At 38.8% G+C, this 18,688-nt stretch overlaps 1 protein-coding gene across 3 annotated transcripts in view; it reads left to right on the forward strand.

Moving 5' to 3' along the window:
- The window catches only part of ZNF217 (zinc finger protein 217), a 28,952-nt gene extending 14,222 nt beyond the window's left edge, over nucleotides 1-14,730 (forward strand). For all 3 annotated transcript variants that reach the window (XM_072879523.1, XM_072879525.1, XM_072879524.1), the window contains exons 2-6: nucleotides 732-2,520; nucleotides 4,727-4,852; nucleotides 5,777-7,369; nucleotides 11,160-11,288; nucleotides 12,607-14,730. In XM_072879523.1, the coding sequence (XP_072735624.1) occupies nucleotides 1,122-2,520; nucleotides 4,727-4,852; nucleotides 5,777-7,369; nucleotides 11,160-11,269 (3,228 nt within the window). In that variant the 5' untranslated portion in view covers nucleotides 732-1,121 and the 3' untranslated portion in view covers nucleotides 11,270-11,288; nucleotides 12,607-14,730. The remainder of the gene's footprint in view (nucleotides 1-731; nucleotides 2,521-4,726; nucleotides 4,853-5,776; nucleotides 7,370-11,159; nucleotides 11,289-12,606) is intronic.
- Nucleotides 14,731-18,688: the final 3,958 nt, after the last annotated feature.

Below are 18,688 nucleotides of genomic sequence, written 5' to 3' on the forward strand. Positions count from 1 at the left end.
ATTGGAAGCATTTCCTTTTTAACTGTAATAGTTGGCCTCTTGGATGATTTAAATACTAAACTCCTGTTCAAGAAACAGTATCATTAGTTTATTTCAAACTTTGAGATGATCTAATTGTGCCAGCCCAAAATTGTCACAGAGACTGTAAATCCGTGAATGCTAGTAAAAGCTTTGAGTACTTAATACAAAGACTTGTACTGACGCTTACTGTGTACCAGAACTATGAAAGCTGATTCCAAGCTGTCTAGTCTTGAGGGAAAAAAAAGTATTTTGCTCAACAGCCTTTAGAGAACAAACAAGTAAAGTTTTACTGTGCCTCTAAACACTGGTTTCACAGGTTTGAGGAAAGGTTATTTTGGCTTGCTACATTTACATAAATTACTGAATTCATAACAAGTGTTTGAAATATGGTTTCAGCAGCTCTATGTAACTGGACAAGAGTAGGTTTAGAATAGATAGTAGGCAAAGTATTGCTTTTATATAGCAATCTTAATACAGAAGCCCAGCCAATGGAATACAGAGATGTTCAAGACCAAACTATTTCAACTGCGGTGGGTAGAAAGGTGACCAGAGTGTCTCCTAGCTGTTCTTCATTGAGTATTTATTAAAAGTATGCCTTCTGTGTTCAAGAGCATTCAATAGTTCTCTAGCCCTAATGTTTTCATTATTTGGGAGACAGTACCTTCCTTTTCTTTCGAAAAGTCTGACTGACTATTTTCTCTCTTCTCCAGGTGCTGGAGTTCTTTGTGGCACTGAATTCATCCTTGAGTGTATTTTGCCCAATGCAACTATTTGAAATGTTTGTACAAAAAAACTAAGTGCAACTGACTGTTTCTACCAACTTGAAAAATCAGAAGAAATAGTTCGAAAAAACCTCATTCCACCGCTGAGGGAACCGATGGATACACTTTCAGTGATGTGTGAACACAGATAAAAATGAAAAAGAAATAATTTTTTGCTTGTGGAAAAAAATCTTTTTCGTGGCAGAGGTCTTTTAGCTTAGCAGACTTGTAAGCACATGTTGGAGAACTTTACAAGTGTCCTTATTGTGATCAGTGAGCATCCCCAAAGAACTGAAACCTTACATTAAAACACGTAATAGGGAACAGAACGTAGGAAACATGCCAACTCAGCCTCTCTTGGCATACATGGATGGACCGGATGGAATAGCCAGTACCGTTGGTGCACAGATGGAGAATAACGATGCCTCAATGACAATAAAAGGAACAAACACAATTTCTTACAAAAGCTTGCAAGAAAAGTTTCTCATGCAAGCTGAAGGATGCATGCCGCTGGACTGCATGTTTTGTGACGAGACTTTTAAACATCCTGAAGAACTTGGTAAGCATGTTTTAACTCAGCATAGGCCCACTCTTTGTGAACCAGCTGTCCTGCGTGTTGAAGCAGAGTATCTTAGTCCTCTAGATAAATCTCAAGTAAGAACAAATTTGCCTTCACCAAACAATGAAAAGGATAGTGAAGAACTTAGTTGTGAAGTTTGTGGACAAACATTTGATGAGGCTTTTGATGTAGAGGCACACATGAAAAAGCATAAAGATTCTTTCACTTATTGGTGTAATGTATGTGGAAGAAGATTTAAAGAGCCATGGTTCCTCAAAAATCACATGAGAACGCATACTGGAAAGCCTGGTTCTAGAAACAAGCACCAACAAGGTTCTGAAAGCCCCATAACAATAAATGAGGTGGTGCAGGAGCATGTAACTGAAAATGTAACGTCACCTTACAGAATTTGTATGGTTTGTGGTTTCCTATTTCTCAATAAAGAGACTCTAATTGAGCACAGTAAAGTGCACACCAAAGAATCAGTACCCAATGGTGAAAGCCCCCAAGTGACTGGTGAACCTAATGCAGAAGAAACATCTCAAAGAGAGGAATTTTTGCGATTCTTGAACTTAAGACCAAACTTGGTTCCAGAAAATGACAAATCACAAAAACCTGTGAAATGGATAGCTGAACTAGATCCTTTCAACACATATCAAGCATGGCAGCTGGCTACCAAAGGTAAAGTTGCAGTTGGCCATGGACAAATTAAAGAACCAGGGCAAGAAGGAAGTACAGACAATGATGATTCATCTTCTGATAAAGAAGAACTTGGTGAAATTTGGAATGCAAATAAAAGTAGCCAGACTGAAAGTACAGGGAAGTCAAAAGTAAATAAAAACAGCAGTTACACAGGGAATGGTAACTTATCCCAAGACAAATTGAAACATCCTGGTGGTGAAGTGCCTTCTATGGAGATGGATTCTAAATTGTCCCAGAACAAAGAGAAACCAACACACTGTTCAGAGTGTGGTAAAGCCTTCAGAACATACCACCAGCTAGTCCTTCATTCCAGAGTACATAAGAGAGACAGGCGGACTGATGGAGAGACTTCAGCTGCTTCGAGGACATGCTGTGGTGATATAATTGCAAGTCTGGATGAAAATGGAGCAGGAGAACGAATAGAGGGTGGCTCTGAAGATGGATCTGAAGATGGGCTTCCAGAAACACTTAATTTAGGTGAGTAGCATTTTGAGCACATAAGTTTGAAATAGCTGTTACTGTAGTGTTGAGAGCCAAAGAATGCACGTTGCCTTTCTCAGTTATCTTTTCAAAACTTGGCCAGAGGTATGAAATGTTATGGGGAAGGAAGGGGAAAAGGGAAAAAATGAGAAGGGAAAAAAGGCTCTGACACCACCATTTTGACATCTTTGAAGTTGTGTTGGGCCTTCTTGCAGTTATGATTTGGGTTACTGGAATAATTGAAATACTTTTAATAACAATCAGTCTAGGAAAAGTCACTGTTTACTTACCCCTCCCTCTCTCCCCCTCTGCCCTGCAATAGCAAGATTCTTAGTTTTACTGGATGCTTTTGAGCGTTGCATATCCCTTCTTGTCCAGCACATGTTTTTACAAATAGTATTTCTGAAGAAATCATGGCAGTTTCACTTTTTTCCCTGCATCTTGTAAGAAAGGGCAGAAAATGCCCAGTGCTCAATACCAGCAGTTGTTAAGATCCTGAGGAGTAAAGAATAATTCCAAACTTTTTCTATCAAACTGCGGGTTGTATGTTTCTTTTCAACAGTATGTAACTTGAAAGCCTAAATGTCAGAACCAGCAATGTTAAATTAGTTGCGTAAGGACATGCATCCAAGGTATTAATATGTGGACATCATATATGTAAGAGAGGTATATATTTAACTCCTTTTCCTTGAAGGGCTGCTAACAGTTCTCTTTGACAGAGTAGATGGGCTCAATCTGTATGTTACCCAGGATTAATTCTGCATCTCGCTGTGTCTTAGAAAAACAAGTGATACTGAATGATTCATTAATTAAAAAAGATTGCATGTCTGGGGACAAAAAGGAATAGTGAAAAGTCTTCTAGCTAATCTAGCACTCTTGTGTGTGACATGCTTCGAGTCTGCATTTAAAGAACAGACACTTGCATAATCTCAAGAAAAGACACAACGTACAGAATGTCCTGGCACACACGACTGACTTTTCCATTTCTGGTAATGTGCAGCCCTTTATTTTGCCTCCAGTAACAAAGGAATGGAATTATTACCTAACATTAACTTGCTTGTTTTGTTTCTCAGTGTCTTACCCTAAACTACAACAGCTTTCATTGTGAGATGCTGAGTCATGCTTATTGAGACATTATCTGTTTAAAACAGCTATGGCTTGTCTTAGCCATAGTTTAGCTACACTTAGCATTTCCAGTATAGAAGCTTTCCAACCCGTAGGAACTTCTGAGAACCTTTTTAAGCTATCTATTAAGTATCTAAGACCTTAGTCAAGCAAAACGTTGTCTTCCTTCTCTTCCCGCTGTAGCTTTCTAGTCAGCTTTGACTTGGATGTTTTACTGAAGTTGTCTTGATGTTTTTTCAATTCAACCTGCCAAAGAAATCATGTTCATTTGAATGGTGTATTGTGTGTAAGCTTTCTCCCCTTCCTTGTTAGACATTATGCTGTACTTGCCGCCCTCCAGTGGTAACTACTGCTGCTTACACTTGAGTGGAACCAGTTTTTAATCTGTGCATTTGTTCCTTGAATACATGTTTCACAGAATAGGAACCCCTGTCACTTTCCTACTCCCATATTTGTCAAAGCTTAAGCGTTAATGCTTCTAGTGAAAGAAGATTACTCGTTAAATCTAACGATGATGTTATACAGGCATGATGCTCCAATGATTAGCACAGAAATAATAATATTATTACAATTAATAAGAAAACCCATCTTCCTCCCCACCTTCCTTCCCCAAAACACCTTGCTGTGTTTTGCCATGGTGTGCAGAGCAGGTTTACGACCTGAATCATCATGCTCACACTTACTAATTCAAGCACTCCCTTTAATAAAAGAATACAGTTTATAACATGTATGAATTTTTGAGATGGGCCATTCTCCATCAAGTTCCTGTAGGTCAGTAAAATTTTTTTTTTTTTACTTCTTTGAGACCTAGTTTTGCGTCTTGTTTGGGGCTTCTTTGTTACAGTCGCTAACCACAATGTTACTTGACACAGACAGAAACCTTTTTAACTCTTTTGCTCTTTGATTGCTAAGTGTGCAGCAGTACTGAACAGAAGATGCTTGTAGACTGTAGGAGTTGACAACAGTTCATCATTCTGTGTTTTTCCTTAAAAAAGACAGTTAGGAGTTACTTATAGTTTTAAATGAGACCCCAAATTTGCATTTGCTCTTTATAATATAGCTATATTTTCTCCCAAAGATAAAAATGAAGATGGTTTGGAAAGAGCAAAAGTTAAAAACCTTGGAGCCTCCAGAGAATGCAGCTATTGTGGAAAGTATTTTCGCTCAAATTATTACCTCAATATTCATCTCAGAACCCATACAGGTAAATGGGCTTCGCTGTTGTGGGAGGGGAAGGAAGTCTACTGAATCCAGTTGGATGGAATGTTTAGTTTTGCTTAAGAAAAACAGAAGTTGCCTTCAAAATTATTGATATTAAGAACAAAGTTTTCTCTAATGCTAAAAAAAAAATCCAATTGAAATTTACTAGAAGAAATTAATTATTTACATAAGTCTGAGTCTTTTTGAATAGGGCTAATTACATTAAGTACTGTTAAGAATACATTATATATTAAAACTTTAATTCTTTCTACTTTTAGCAGTCTAGCAAAAAGTTGGTGGGTTTTGTTTTGTTTTTTGGGGGGATCGTGTGTGTGTGTGTGGTTTTTTTGTTTTGTGGGGGATTTTTTTGGTGTGTGGTTTTTTTTTTTAAAGCCTATTTCCCAAATACTAAGTTGATTGTCTGCCACTTGCTGCTACCTGGGAAAAAGTTGTGTCTATTTTTCAGTTCAACTTTTTGCTTTCCATAGCCAGACAAACTCTTTCTACTTCTGTTAATGTATGTCCCTGTTTCTTTTGAAACAGCTCTATTTATAGATGAACTGTAACATTTGTGTTGTTGAATAGTACACTTGTGGTATGATCAAGGGCTACAAACTGTTGGAGTTGACCCACAGCTATACTTCTTGCTTATCTCTGCCAAACATATTGTCAGCTACCATCTCCATACATAGCCAATGTGTGGAAAATATCTTCATCGTAGCCAGAAGATGTCACTGTAGTTAGTAAAAGCAGTAAGATGTAGTTGTTTAAATGATTTAAATGAGTTGGAGAATTATGAGTATGTGGAAGGGGAAAGAAAAATCTATTTTACTGTTTTGCGGTCTACATTATTCCCTTGTCTTTAGTTGTATTCAAGAGTTCAAATCAAATTGTATCAAACTTATTTACTGATAAAACTGTGTTTCAGGTGAAAAACCGTACAAATGTGAATTCTGTGAGTACGCAGCAGCACAGAAAACTTCACTGAGGTATCATTTAGAGAGGCATCACAAGGACAAGCAAGCTGATAGTGCAGCAGACGTGAAAAGTGACAGCAAAGTTTCATTACAGAGTCAGGAGACGGAGCTCTTGCTGGCTGCTGATGGTGCTCAAGAAACCAAAAATTTGAAGAGGCTTTTTGATTGTGCCAAAGATGCTGAGGGCTGCCTACCTACCAAGCAGCAAAAGGAAGTTCTGTCCTTGAACAATGCAATAGGCAGCACAGTCCTTTTAAAAATGAAAAATAATTCTAGGGAATTGAACAAAGGTTCCATTTGTAACAGTTCAAATAAAATGCATGAGAATCTGTCCACTCCTTACCCGGAAAAACTAAAGGCTGAGAAGGAAACAAAGGAAGCTCAGCCCAATGTTCCTCATAAAAGAGAGAGAGAGGCTTCTGTGGCATCAGAGGGAGATGACGTCCAGTATGTTTGTGCTTTAAAGGATGGAAAAAATGTGAATGATGTGCGAGAGTGCACTGAAAACTACAAACACAAACCTATGGTGGACTCTCAAGAAAAGCCCTTGAACTTATCTGTTGGGACTTCACAAGAATGTTCAGTGGTTTCGACTAGAGGCCTACTAGCACCCAGCACCTGTCCATTTTGTACTTACAGAACATTTTATCCGGAAGTCCTAATGATGCACCAGAGGCTGATGCACAAATACAATCCTGACACCGTTAACAAAAATGGCTGTAGAAGCAAGGCTCTAGCTAAAGCCAGACGCACTGGATGCCCTCCAGCTCTGCTTGGTAAAGATGTGCTTCCTCTGTCTTTTAATTCTAACAAAAGTAAGGCTTCCCCATCTACACAGCAAAAACTGTTGCAAACGGGGAAAGCTAAACAATGTCACCCTCCACAGAACAAAGTCCCTCTCTTTTCAGTGACTGACTCAAGCAGCACAGCCCCAAGTAACCTCAAGTTTCATAAACAGCAAAGTAATATTGGAGCTCAGGCAAATAACTATAGACAACCTCAGCAAGAAATGCACTCCAGTTCCAGTATCTCTCCAGTATTGGACAGAGTAAAAAGATCTGAATCTAAAGTAAAAGCTCTAAGTGTCCCAGTGTCTCAATCTGCTCTAGTAAGCAGCAGTATGAATGGGGCTCTCGACTCTCACCTAAATGAATCTGCCTGGTCTTGTCATCGAGGAAGAGACTATCTTTGTAGTAAGTCTGTGAGCAATGTAAATCTAGACTATGGTGAAACATCTTCTAAACGAATGAAACCTAATCTGTTAGCTGTTGAACATATTGACTCTCCAATGGCTAATTACAGAAGATACGAAATGAGCAGATTTCGTGTTGCAAACAGATATGCAAATCTGCTACCTCAGGAATGTTCTCGCACCAAACCTGCATCCTCTGTTTTGCCAACCAAACAAGGCCTTCTGAATTCAGATGATGTTGATCCTCCTAATGTCTTGACTGTTCTCAAACCTTATGAGCCATATAGCTCTGGATCACTTTACAGTTCTTGTGGATCTAGCAATGGCCAAGTAACCAGCTCTACAGTAGAAGGTACTGTATCTCCTTCCTAGTTAAATGTCTTATACCATTACAAAGGAAGGTGAATGAAATATAAGTGTGTACCTGCCTTGAAACAGAAAATAAAGCTGTACTTAGCATTTCCCGTCAATGCTGGGATTTTAAGCATATTTTTTAGCATAAAATCCCGTCAATGCTGGGATTTTAAATTTAAAATCCAGGTTCAGCAAACTCCTGGTTTATGGAATTAGGCATGGAAGGTCTGAATTTTGAAGAGGGATTTAAAGTTCCTCAAGTTCCCTCCTCCCCCCTGCCATGGGTCTCTGATAGCAAACATGCATTGTTTGCTCATCAGAGCACTCCAGACCTGCTAACTAGTCCAGGATATGGAATGAGCCTTTCTGCTTAACATGTAAGAAGTCTTGGACCATCTGGAATATTAATAAAACTCTTACCAAAAAAAAAAGCTGTCATGTACAATTGTACCTTTCAATTGCAGGAAAGGATGTATTACAAATCATAAAACTATGATTTCAATCTTGTACCTCTGTTCTTCAATGGGTTTTTATAATGTTTAGTTTTTAGTAGGAACAGAATACTTTGTTAAATCAAGACAACATATTTCTGCTATTCTAATTAGGGTGTCTCGTTGCACTAAGTAGTAGTGCTATGTGGAAAATTCTGGGCCTAGCAGAGATAAGTGTTTCGTGATGTATTTGGAAAACTTTGGTACTTTTATGAAATACATGCTTTTTGTGTTTTGTTCTTAGTCAGCATTTTCAAAACTTAGCAGGAGGCCAAGATTAAAAGGTGCTAGGTGATATTTAAGCAGTTGTCTATTTGTAGAAGATGGTATTTATGACTTTGAGCTGAGGTCAGTATGGACTTAGCCATAAATATAGAACTTTGAATTTTGAAATGAAGATCCTATTATAAAAATGAATAGTGTGTGTGTGCTGTGTAGTCTTAAAGTCTCTGCGAAGTTCTTAAACTCTGAATACTCCCATTCTGTGGAAGCAGTAAGATCATTCTTCTGAAGTAGTCTGGGTTCATAACAATGAGGGTTATGTTACCTTGGGTCAGAGCAAACTGCAAAATACTAAATCTGCATTTAGTTATGTGGCAAAAAATGTATTCGCTAACGCCGTTCTGGTTTTTGTTTGCTTGTTTTAAGGTTGTGGGCTTCATAAATATTCAGGCTTGCTAGTGGGTTATGGAAGGATGAAGGAAAGTGTTACAGTTCTGTTTCCAGTCTGGGTAGGGAGTGGATAAAGGAAAAGCCAGCATCACAGTTGACTCACTGAAGTGGTTGTGAAATGAAGTTAATTCCTAGTTTCATGAAGAGTGTTGTCTGTGTACCATGAACTGTACCATGAATTGCTATGAGGAATGTAAAACGGGCACTAGGTTATGCATAGAATGCAGAGGGACAGGCAGAAGGACAAATGTTGTTGCTGTCTTTTGATTCCTAGTGATCTGAGAGAATGAAATACATACAGGGTTTTTTCGGAGCACGGAAGTAATTAATGCAGTTGTGGAATTTACAGCGCTTTGCAAGACTTAAATTACTGGTTGATACCAGCTAAGAGCTTCATGTGTGATCTCAACATTTGGTGGAGGACATGACTGTCCTTCAGGACTAACCTATGTTAATTTGCACTGAGCAAGGATTTGTGCTTCGTGACATTGCTATCTGTTGAGCAGATAGAACATTCAGGATTTTTGAGGGAATGCTCTTGATGTTGTATAAAACCCTATTAATTTTCATTAAAATGGGAAGGGGAAAGTTAAGTCTTGCAGCTTCAACCAGCTAGACAAGAGTAGTCTGTACCCCAAGGACTAGATGGTGGGCAGTGGCTTGTTCCTTTCCAGCATTACTGTACATTGGGGATAGGGAAATTCTCTTATTTTTCCTGTAGTCTTAGTGAGGTTAGCCTATTGAAGTAGCAGTTGATGCGATACCATTTTTAAACAATGACTTCATTGGAATCCACCTTGTTCTTCTTTTGAAAGCTCCACCTGTCTGCCAGAAAAATCTGTGGTAGGCTTTTCTTCCTGTTCTTTAGTACAAGCCTGGAAACAGTAGCCTGTAGTCAAGAATTTTCTACTGTTTCTTGTTATTTAGAGCTCTCAAAACTATGGCTGCAACTAATTTGATGGTATTGTTATCATGGAAATAAAGATTTCATTGTTTGTTACACAGTGCTGTCTTGGGGCAAGAAAAGCAACTTTTTATGGCTGGTACCTATATTGGAAAGAGTTGTGAAACAAGACCCCCTCTGTGGGTTTTCTTAGCAACTTCAATGAAAGCCCCCTGCAATAAAATGTAGGCTTTTAAAGCTGATTTCCTAGTTTTCCAACCATTCTGCTCAGAAGTACCCAACCCAAACCTTGATAGTTGTTTGAGAGGGTGGAGAGTAGCAGACAGGCAAACTTCTCAGTATTAGAGTCTTAATGTGGGTGGAGACAGTGAAGATGAAAGTTTTTCTGCAAATTCTTTTTTTGTTAAAAAGCTGAAGTACAACTGTTTGTCTGAGTTGCAGCTCCTCAGAGATGTATTTTGTAAGATACCATATGCAAAGTACTGCAGGTATAGACCTGCAGGTTTCTGTAGTCTTTTTATTGAACTCTGGTGATACTATAAAACATGATGTCAAAACCTTTTTTATGGGTCTGTGTGCCTTGTGGCAACATTATTTAGGTCCTGTGAACATGTTATGTCGCATGTTAAATGCTGGATCAAGTTGTCATGAGAATATGTTCCACTTGGCAAACTTGATTAAAGCATGATGCCTTCCGTTATTGCTTGTAAGCTCTGCCATTCTGTGTTGCCCTGAAGAGACAGAAGCATTCTGAAACCACTCAGTTTGTGTTATTTTCAAATTAGTTGCCTTTGCAATGGCAACATGCTATCAAGGATAACCTGTTGGCTGATTGATCTGGCAGAGGCTGCAAATTAAAGACAATTGCTCATGACACACTCCAATGGCTTCGTAGATTCTGTTGAAATATTAATTTAGCTTTGCCATTTTAATTTAATTAAAGCTTGCTAGGTTTTTTCAATGCTGCATTTAAAGCTTTCATGGAATATGGATGGCAGTTGGGCTTTTTGTATCCTGTGGGAGTAATGATTCTTGACTTTTTTTCTTTAATTTTATGAAGTGTTTTTGACTGCTTGCTTAAGCTAATAAGACTTAATATGGAACAGGCATTGATTTCACATATATAAATCTGAATTAATGGTCTCAGATAAACATGAAATTACCTGTATACTAGACTGAAAATTGCTTAACAAAGGTCTTCAAGTAAATGTATATTAACACTCTTTAAAGTGTCACAATTGCCATATAATCTATGATGGCAATAATGTAGTATACCTGTTTTTCCTCTCAAATACTCATATTCAAAGATTCAATTTTCAAACATACAGAAACTGGATATGTAGGCATCACGCTGTAGAATGTACTGCAGCACTTAAACCTTCTTAAAATGAAGCCTGCTGTATGATGAGTTAAGCAAAGATATTTCTTACTTGCAAATGAGCAAAATCTGGAAAGATGGACATCACGTGTATACAGCTTAAAACAAAGTTGTTAAATTAGTATTTGTCATTCCTCTTGTATTTGCTCTGGGTACTGAAGTTCATATAATCTTTAATAGGACTAGAGATATCTTGTCTTGGGCCCTGCTTGTGACATGATTTGTGGTAGCATCTGTGGTATTCTGGGGTTCTGGATGTTAACGTAGACTGCTCACAATTGAATGTCTGACCAGTTAGATTAGCAGGAAATAATTCTAACTCCTCTAAATTTATTTTTGTCAGGAAAGAGATCAGTGTCATACCAACACTTATCTAGCAGCGTGCTACAAAAGCGGAGTTACGAAAGTTTCATTGGTAATGCACACTTTCGACCAAGTGACAAGAAGACTTGATCATTTACTTCAAGAAACGGTAAACAAACCTTTTGAACTAATTGTTACTTAAATGTTGCATTATGTACTCAGAACATCAAAGGTTGCTGCATAGCATGATGAGAGGTTATGAAAGTCTGAACCAGAACAGCTGAAAATACAAACTCCCCGTCTCTTAGGAAGTGAACCAAATACTGGTATAGCAGTGTTAGTTATTTTGACTAGTGGTAATTATTGGACACTTGCATAAAAAGTACATACATGCTTCTTTCCTAAAAGAAATGGAAGGGCTAACAATAGATAAATATATGAATTAGTTACAATACCAGTGCGAAGCATTCAACAAAAGGGCTTTCTCCTTAAGTCAGTACATGGGGGTGGGGGAACATCATGTGGGGAACTAGAAATGAGAGGAAGTGCCTGGTACCACAGTTTGTGAATTTGATGAGAGTTATGTTGGCTAGTCCTTCCTGAAAATGTAGACGTTACTCATTTTACAACTTCTGAAGATTGTGAGGATTGTCTCAAACAACAAGACTCTTTTTGGTGGATTATTTCATAGAGAAGTAAGGGTTTCCTGATAGCTCCTTGACAGTTTATCTTTGTGTACTGGAGAGGTTGTTCCGAATAGTTTTTCCTTTGTTTGACTGAGGGGTGGGTGTAGCCTCTTAGGGAAACAGGTCAAGTGAAAAGAATTAGCCTGGTGTTCTGAATTCCTGTGCTTCATCTCTTCAGTTCTGTAGCTGTATCTCAGAATTTAACAACCCCATTGTGTTTGCAACATTCTTAGCTGCTAAGGAGATAAGTACTCCATAAGACTATAAAGACTATAAATAAATATGTCTGTCTGCTTTTTTCAAACCCAGAGCTACAGATAATTTTCCTCATTCAAATTTAAGGGGATATGTCTTGAATGCTGTAGCACCTGGACCAGCGTGCACTATTTTATAGAAAGAGTTTACATATCTGGGGAGCAGAGCTATCTCATATCCAGTTGACAGCTTATAAAATACTTCGCTTTATTTCTTGATATTCTTCTAATCTTACTACTTTTATTGTCCCCCTACTAAGCATATTTTTGTCTAGTTCTGCTCTTTTAAGCTAACTCAATTTCCTGCCTGTATTTCTACTTGGGGCTTTTGAGTATCTTCAAAAGTAGACTTGATTGCCAGGTTTTATTTGGCAAATAGAAGACACAGACCTTATATGGCAATATCAGTTTCTAAATACACTTATGCAAGGGTGTGGAAGAAATTCTCGTTATGTTTTAAAGATACTCCTCACAACAAAAAATGTGTTGTACTATTTTATAGTTGCGTACCACAAAACTATTCTTTTTTCTTTTTTTCCCCCCCTAGGTCTAAGGACACAAGTGCATGTTCTATTGAATTATACCTGCAGTTCATCCCTTGAGGAAAAATGAATGGTGAAAGCTACTGAACTAAGCTGTGATTGTACTGTATATAAAAACACTACAGTTTTATAATACTGGTTCTTGTTAACATTTTGTACCAAATAGCCATAAAAAGTAGTCTAAACAATTGGGTTATGAAGGTGTGTGGAGAATGTTTATCTTGACATTGACTTTTGAGTATTTTTCATTAGAATTAATTGACCAAATATTAGGTAGGAATTATATTTTTACATACTTGAGCGCTGCTGAAGAGTTTCTCTTGGAAAGAATATATAATCATTGCACCTCAGGTAAACTGTAAATACTGAAGTTGAAATCCTGTTGGCTTAATGCTCTTTTTTCATATAGGTGAAAGTTTCTCATCTGTTTTTTCTGTTGAACTATGTTAGTTTTTTAAAACAACTTCCAAATAAACTGTCTGAAACTGTCCAGTTTATAAATGTTGTGAACATCAAAGCAACGGTGCTGACATTATGCTGATCTGCCTTGTATATGTTAGGACCGTAATGTGTTGGAGGGATCTGTTTCCCTGGGGTTGTTTCCACCATATTTTTAAATGCAAGGATGAGGCAATACTTGACATTTGGATTTCAGTGTGTTGTTCCTGAAATACGGTTGGATTCTTCTCTTGGCATTGGTCACTGTTCTTCAGAGAAGCCTCTTAAATGAACATCTCTACCAACATACAAACTTTTACAGCAGAAAATACCTAGGATTTGCATGAGAAACGATACTAATCTAAATGTTTCAAATGTTTAGTTTTGTACTGAACTCAATACAGTTACATTTAGAGGAAAACTACTTTGCACCTTTGTCCAAGCTGTAAAGTCACAAACAAACAGACTTGCAATATGAATATGGGATCTACAGACTTCAAAAGGGATGTGGCTGTGGTGTAGCCTGCTTGACTGTGCTTGGAAACTTCTTGATGTCGAGTTTTAGCATCTACTGGGTGTTTAAAATAAGTGAGAAATAACCTGTAAATGGGAGAATATCTCCTTTTATTTTTTTGTGAAGACAACAAGAGTTTTTTCTAATGCACATGCAGTTTAATTTTTGTAAAGGGAAGATGGCCAGTTACCAGCCAGTAAAGCAGAATTGTTGCATATTTTGACTTGCGTTCCTAGTTGCTTCTCATAAAGCCTGTAGTTAAAGAGTTAATTTCTTCCGTACATGGCTTTGACTTCCATATATTTTAGTAAAACAAAAAATGAAAAATTTTGCACTGTTCATTTTGCTCTCTTCCCTCACACAGCAAATGTAAAATAGCAAAACCTAGAAACTCTTGTGTTTTCATTATGCAACTTGAGATGTTCCAGTTGTATGTCTTAGTTCCTGTATATGGGACCTATTTTTAATGTCTCTGTAAACTGGCGATGTAATGAAGTGCTGTGTATCAGGAAATTGTACACTATTTACCTTTTTTCCTGTTCATAAGCTGAGCCATATGTACATAATCTAGATTTTTGTTTTCCTAGTTTTGCACTTTTATAGCCTATTTTTTGAAGATGAATTCACTTGGAAAATGGTTAATCTATTTTTTTGTGTGATCTTTCAATGAGTCTTATAGAATGCATGCTGTAACTATCATCTGTGTACCTTACGGGGTTCTGTCATTAAAATGTACGGGGTTGGCTTTTAAGATGTTTCAGCAGACAGACCTAAGGCTTGTTTGTTTTTAATCTCCCTTCATGCTGGTACAGTTTCCCTCAAGGCTTTGTTTGGTAGGTATCTTGGGGTTGGAATGGAAAAACGGACATGAAGACTCTATTTCATGGCAGCACAGCCCTGTACTTCAGAATACACTTTGCCCATCAGTATTAACTATTGGGATACTACTGGTTTTGTATGTTTCTTTGGAAATAACAGTGCATATATAGAGGTACAAATTGTTGATTTTTTGTTTGTTTATGTATTTATTTCATTCCATTTTGTTTTATTTTAATTGTTGAAACCGGAAGTTGTCAAGCAGTAGGCACACATTACTCATTTAATTTATGATGTATTTCACTTTAGTTGAGTATATTATTACATGTGGATGTAAATATAGACTTGGTGTTTTGCAAAACTGGTTTCTGTGTCTTGCTTTTAAAGCTTCAAGTGAGTTGCCTGGAATTTCATATTCACTTGACCTTTTGTTATACTCGCACTGCTGAGGGAGGAGGAGGAAGGAGAACCTGCCAATAACCAAACCAAATTCATGCCCTGTTCAGTTGCTTGTATGAAAATACTGAGTCACTTCCCAGAAAATCCATCTGTGAAGCTTAAGAGGAAAACTTTTAAAATAATGAAGAGCCCTTTTGTTTCTTCTTTCAGTTATTTTCCTTCAAGAAAGGAAATTGAGTTATTGTATGCATTCTTTCTGGTAATAAAATTATGAGGGGAGCATGGATTTTTTTTGTGTACGTGTGTAAGGCTTCAGAATTTGTATAGGCTTAAACTAGCTTTGAAACCAAATATGTTCTGAAAAATTTCTAGGTCTCATGGGTTCTTGGAACTTGACTGAGGTGTCAGACCTCACCAACACCTCTGACCATATCTCAAAACTGGATTATGAGCTTGGAAGACAGCTCAAACAGACTTGTCAAAGGCAACTCATCCTGGAGAGAAAGGGAGCTCATCAGGTGAGATGCCCAATATAAATCAACTGTATTTAAGGGCACTTACGAGTGACCACAGCCTCATTGACATCACAGGTTAAGCTTTTGACTCCTGTGGTAGGCTGGCCCTTGTTGCCATGAAAAGGTTTGTAGAAGTAGGTTAGACTGATTTCTTGAATTAAGTGAAGCTTTTATCCTCCCTAACAGCACTGCTTTTAAAGTGGGAGCTTAAGAACAAAAGGATGTGATGTGTGGATCCGTCACTTGCTCTGCAAACAGCATGTTCTTGCAGTGCCTGTGGTGCGCAAATGAGGGGGCTTGGAGTTTTGCTACTGAAGATGTTCAGCTGGGCTTAGGGTGACGTGACTGTCAAGAAATTTCTGTGCATTGCTGAATGACAACGTGGTTAGCCAGGATACGAGAACTGAGCGTGAGCTTTGCAAGTCATCTTTGCTCTTGACCATGGCTTCCCTTTGGTGCTTCTTAGGAGTGCTAAGGGTCCTTCTTTTTGCCTTTAGTAGTTTCAGATAAGCTAGACTGACTTAGAGACGATAGATGTGTTTTCCAATGACTTTAGGTATCACGTTTAGGTGCCTACATTGCCATACCAATTTGTGAGCTATGCAAGCTGTTGAATTAAAAGTCAAATTAAAGAGCAAATCTCACTAAGTGACTGAGAGGGAGGTGTTAAAGGTATGGAGCCAGTAAAGGCTCCAGAAAAGACTGAGAAGTCTTTTCGGCTCCAAGTCTCTTGCATCTTCAAACAGCATGGGGTTTTGGAGGTGGTTTTTTCAGTGTTACCATGCCTGTTCTGTTGTATAATTGGTTTCTCAGTTGTGAGCTACATTAACACTGCTAAAACTTTTCCCCGCCATTCCTTTGTTATTCCCAGCCTAAGCTGGGTTAACGGAAAGGTTGAGACTCTCTTTGGGGGGAAGGCCAAAACAAAGAAGAAATGGAGCCAGTGAATAAATCTAGGGTGTCTTCACTGTTGATGCTGATACAGCTGCTCCAGCTGGGGGGTCGGTGAGATGTGCTCCTGACTCCACGGCCTGCTGTGGTTTCTACCCGCCTCGTGCCACTGGAGCCCTGTGGTACCTGGTTTGCATGATAGCTTGCAGAGTGCCAGGTTCTGTTTGCTGCCTCCAAGCAGGGTATCAGAGGACTTCAAGTACTATCTAAAAAGCGGGAAGGCATGACTGAAATGCAGTGTTTCTCTGCAGTGACTGTAACCGTTCAGATCAGCATTATAAACACTTGTTTGAGGGATCTTCTTCCTATGCTTTTAATGAATTACCAGTTAAGATACATAGTCGGACTACTGTATGTCTTGAAATTATGGAGAAGCAACACTCATTTTCCCTTATGAGGAAGATCTAATATTAAATCATAAAACAGTTTCTTCTTCCCCTTTGTGAAACGGGAAAATATGCAAGTGCGTTACTGAGCAGATTTCTCTGTTCATTTGCACACGCTTAAGAAAAGTGCATTTAATTAGGATTAGCGAATCTCTAAATTGCAGATGGTTCTCAGGGGAAAAAATAGTTATGAGTGCATTCATGACATTAAAATCAGTACATTTAATTCAATTTCATCTTAATATTAATTCGTAACATCTAAAGTAGTAGTTCCTACAGAAGATATTCATACGAGTTAGGATTACTGGGGAAAATGAAATCTAGCCTTTCCAAACATGCTGCAGCATCATTACCATGTGTAATTATGCAGATTGAGTAACTACATGCTAATTACAAGAGTGGCCATTTTGACGTGTATTGTTATCTGTAACAAGGGTCTACGATACGCGGTTTTATTTAGTTTGGAGTTCATTATTGATAGATAGTGAGTCTGGAATTGGGTCATATGTGAGATATTGCAAAAGTCAGTAGCTATCAGTAGCTGTTGGCGTATGACTCCAGGGACAGCAGGCTGCTGGGGGGAGCATGGTGTTACAAAACAAGAAATGCTCTGGTCTAACACTTTTCGGACTGCCATGTTGGCCTCTGTTCTGGCCACGGACCTGGAAGTGTGACATCTCTTTCTTCAGAGTTCAATGTAAAGGTGTGCTATCTTCCCAGACCATCCGTTCTTGATTTTATTATTGGCTCTAGTTGAACTGAGTCTGATCTGCTTAGGGCAGACAGGGCACCTTCATGCTTCTTCTGTATATATTTGTATGAAAGCAAAGTAACATACTTAGCTCTGGACCAAGCTGGATATTTCTGCAGGATAACGAAGCTCGGAACTGGGGAACTCTGGATTTTGGCAGGACCGCTCCCTTTGTAGAACTTTCATCCCTTTCCTTCCACTGAGGTTATCCCTAGCTCCCTACATGCAAAATACCATCGCTGTCGGCTTCCAGGCTGAGCTGGGCTCTGCAGCCCCAGGAGGTCACCTCTTCTGTTGGTCAACGCTTCACAAACGTCTCTCGGCCTCTGTACGACAGGGACAGGTTGTTGGGCGGAGCACTTCTAAAACCGGTCATCACCGCTCCGCTTGCTTGCTCTTATTAATGGTGGAAGCTCCGGGGTGGCTCTCAACAGCATTGTGACCAAGAGCCGAAGCCGAAAAGGCCATCGGCGTGGTGTTCGCCCCTCCTCGGGAGAGCTCCGCGTGGTTCGGGCATTAGATGGCAGTGTTGGCAAAGGAGAGCCGCCTGCAGCAGGCGCAAGGGGGCGAAAGGAGGCGCGGAGCCGCCGGGAGAGCGCAGCCCGCTCTGCTGAAGGTGCTATACATCTTGAGGCCAAGTTTACTTTAGATTCCTAAATTAATTAGCCATTGCATGAAAGCAGATAAAAATAAAACAAACACAGAGCTGCCCCAGAATAGACCATACATGCAGAACGATGGTGACCTATTTAAATAATCCATGTAGCAGAAATCACGGGGTAACCAGAAAACTTCACCGACAAGTGAGATGAACCAAAGGAAATCTGTAGATACGGCAACGTTATCTCCGATTTTCTCTTCTCACCCTATCAATATTTACTGAAATGTGTTGCTACAGAGCAGATTTAGTGTGCAGTTTGGCTGCTGGCTACCATTATTTTTGACTGCTCAAGATTTTATGATTAATTAAATGATGCATTTTATTATGTGGTACACATCACTATGAGACAGGCATTTCTCTGAGTGAATCTTAGGTACAAAACTATTTGCATGAGCAAATCTGGTCTAATAAATAATTATGGAACACTTTGGCATTTAAAACTCATTTTGCACATATAAAGTGTTTTCATTAATCCTCTGTGAAAGTCATGACCTAATTACTGATTTTTCATCTTGTTGAATAATTACTTGCAAAGAACCTTTCTGCGATTCCATCCCTCCATCTTTGGTGCGTTTTACTGGAGCGAGGGGGAAGCAGTGAAGAGGAGGAGCCGGCGTTACCCGTGTCAGCTGGGGAAACAACAGGCTGCTTGGTTT

Source organism: Ciconia boyciana, chromosome 14 (genome assembly GCF_034638445.1).
Source record: "Ciconia boyciana chromosome 14, ASM3463844v1, whole genome shotgun sequence".
In the NCBI taxonomy this organism is placed as follows: domain Eukaryota; kingdom Metazoa; phylum Chordata; class Aves; order Ciconiiformes; family Ciconiidae; genus Ciconia; species Ciconia boyciana.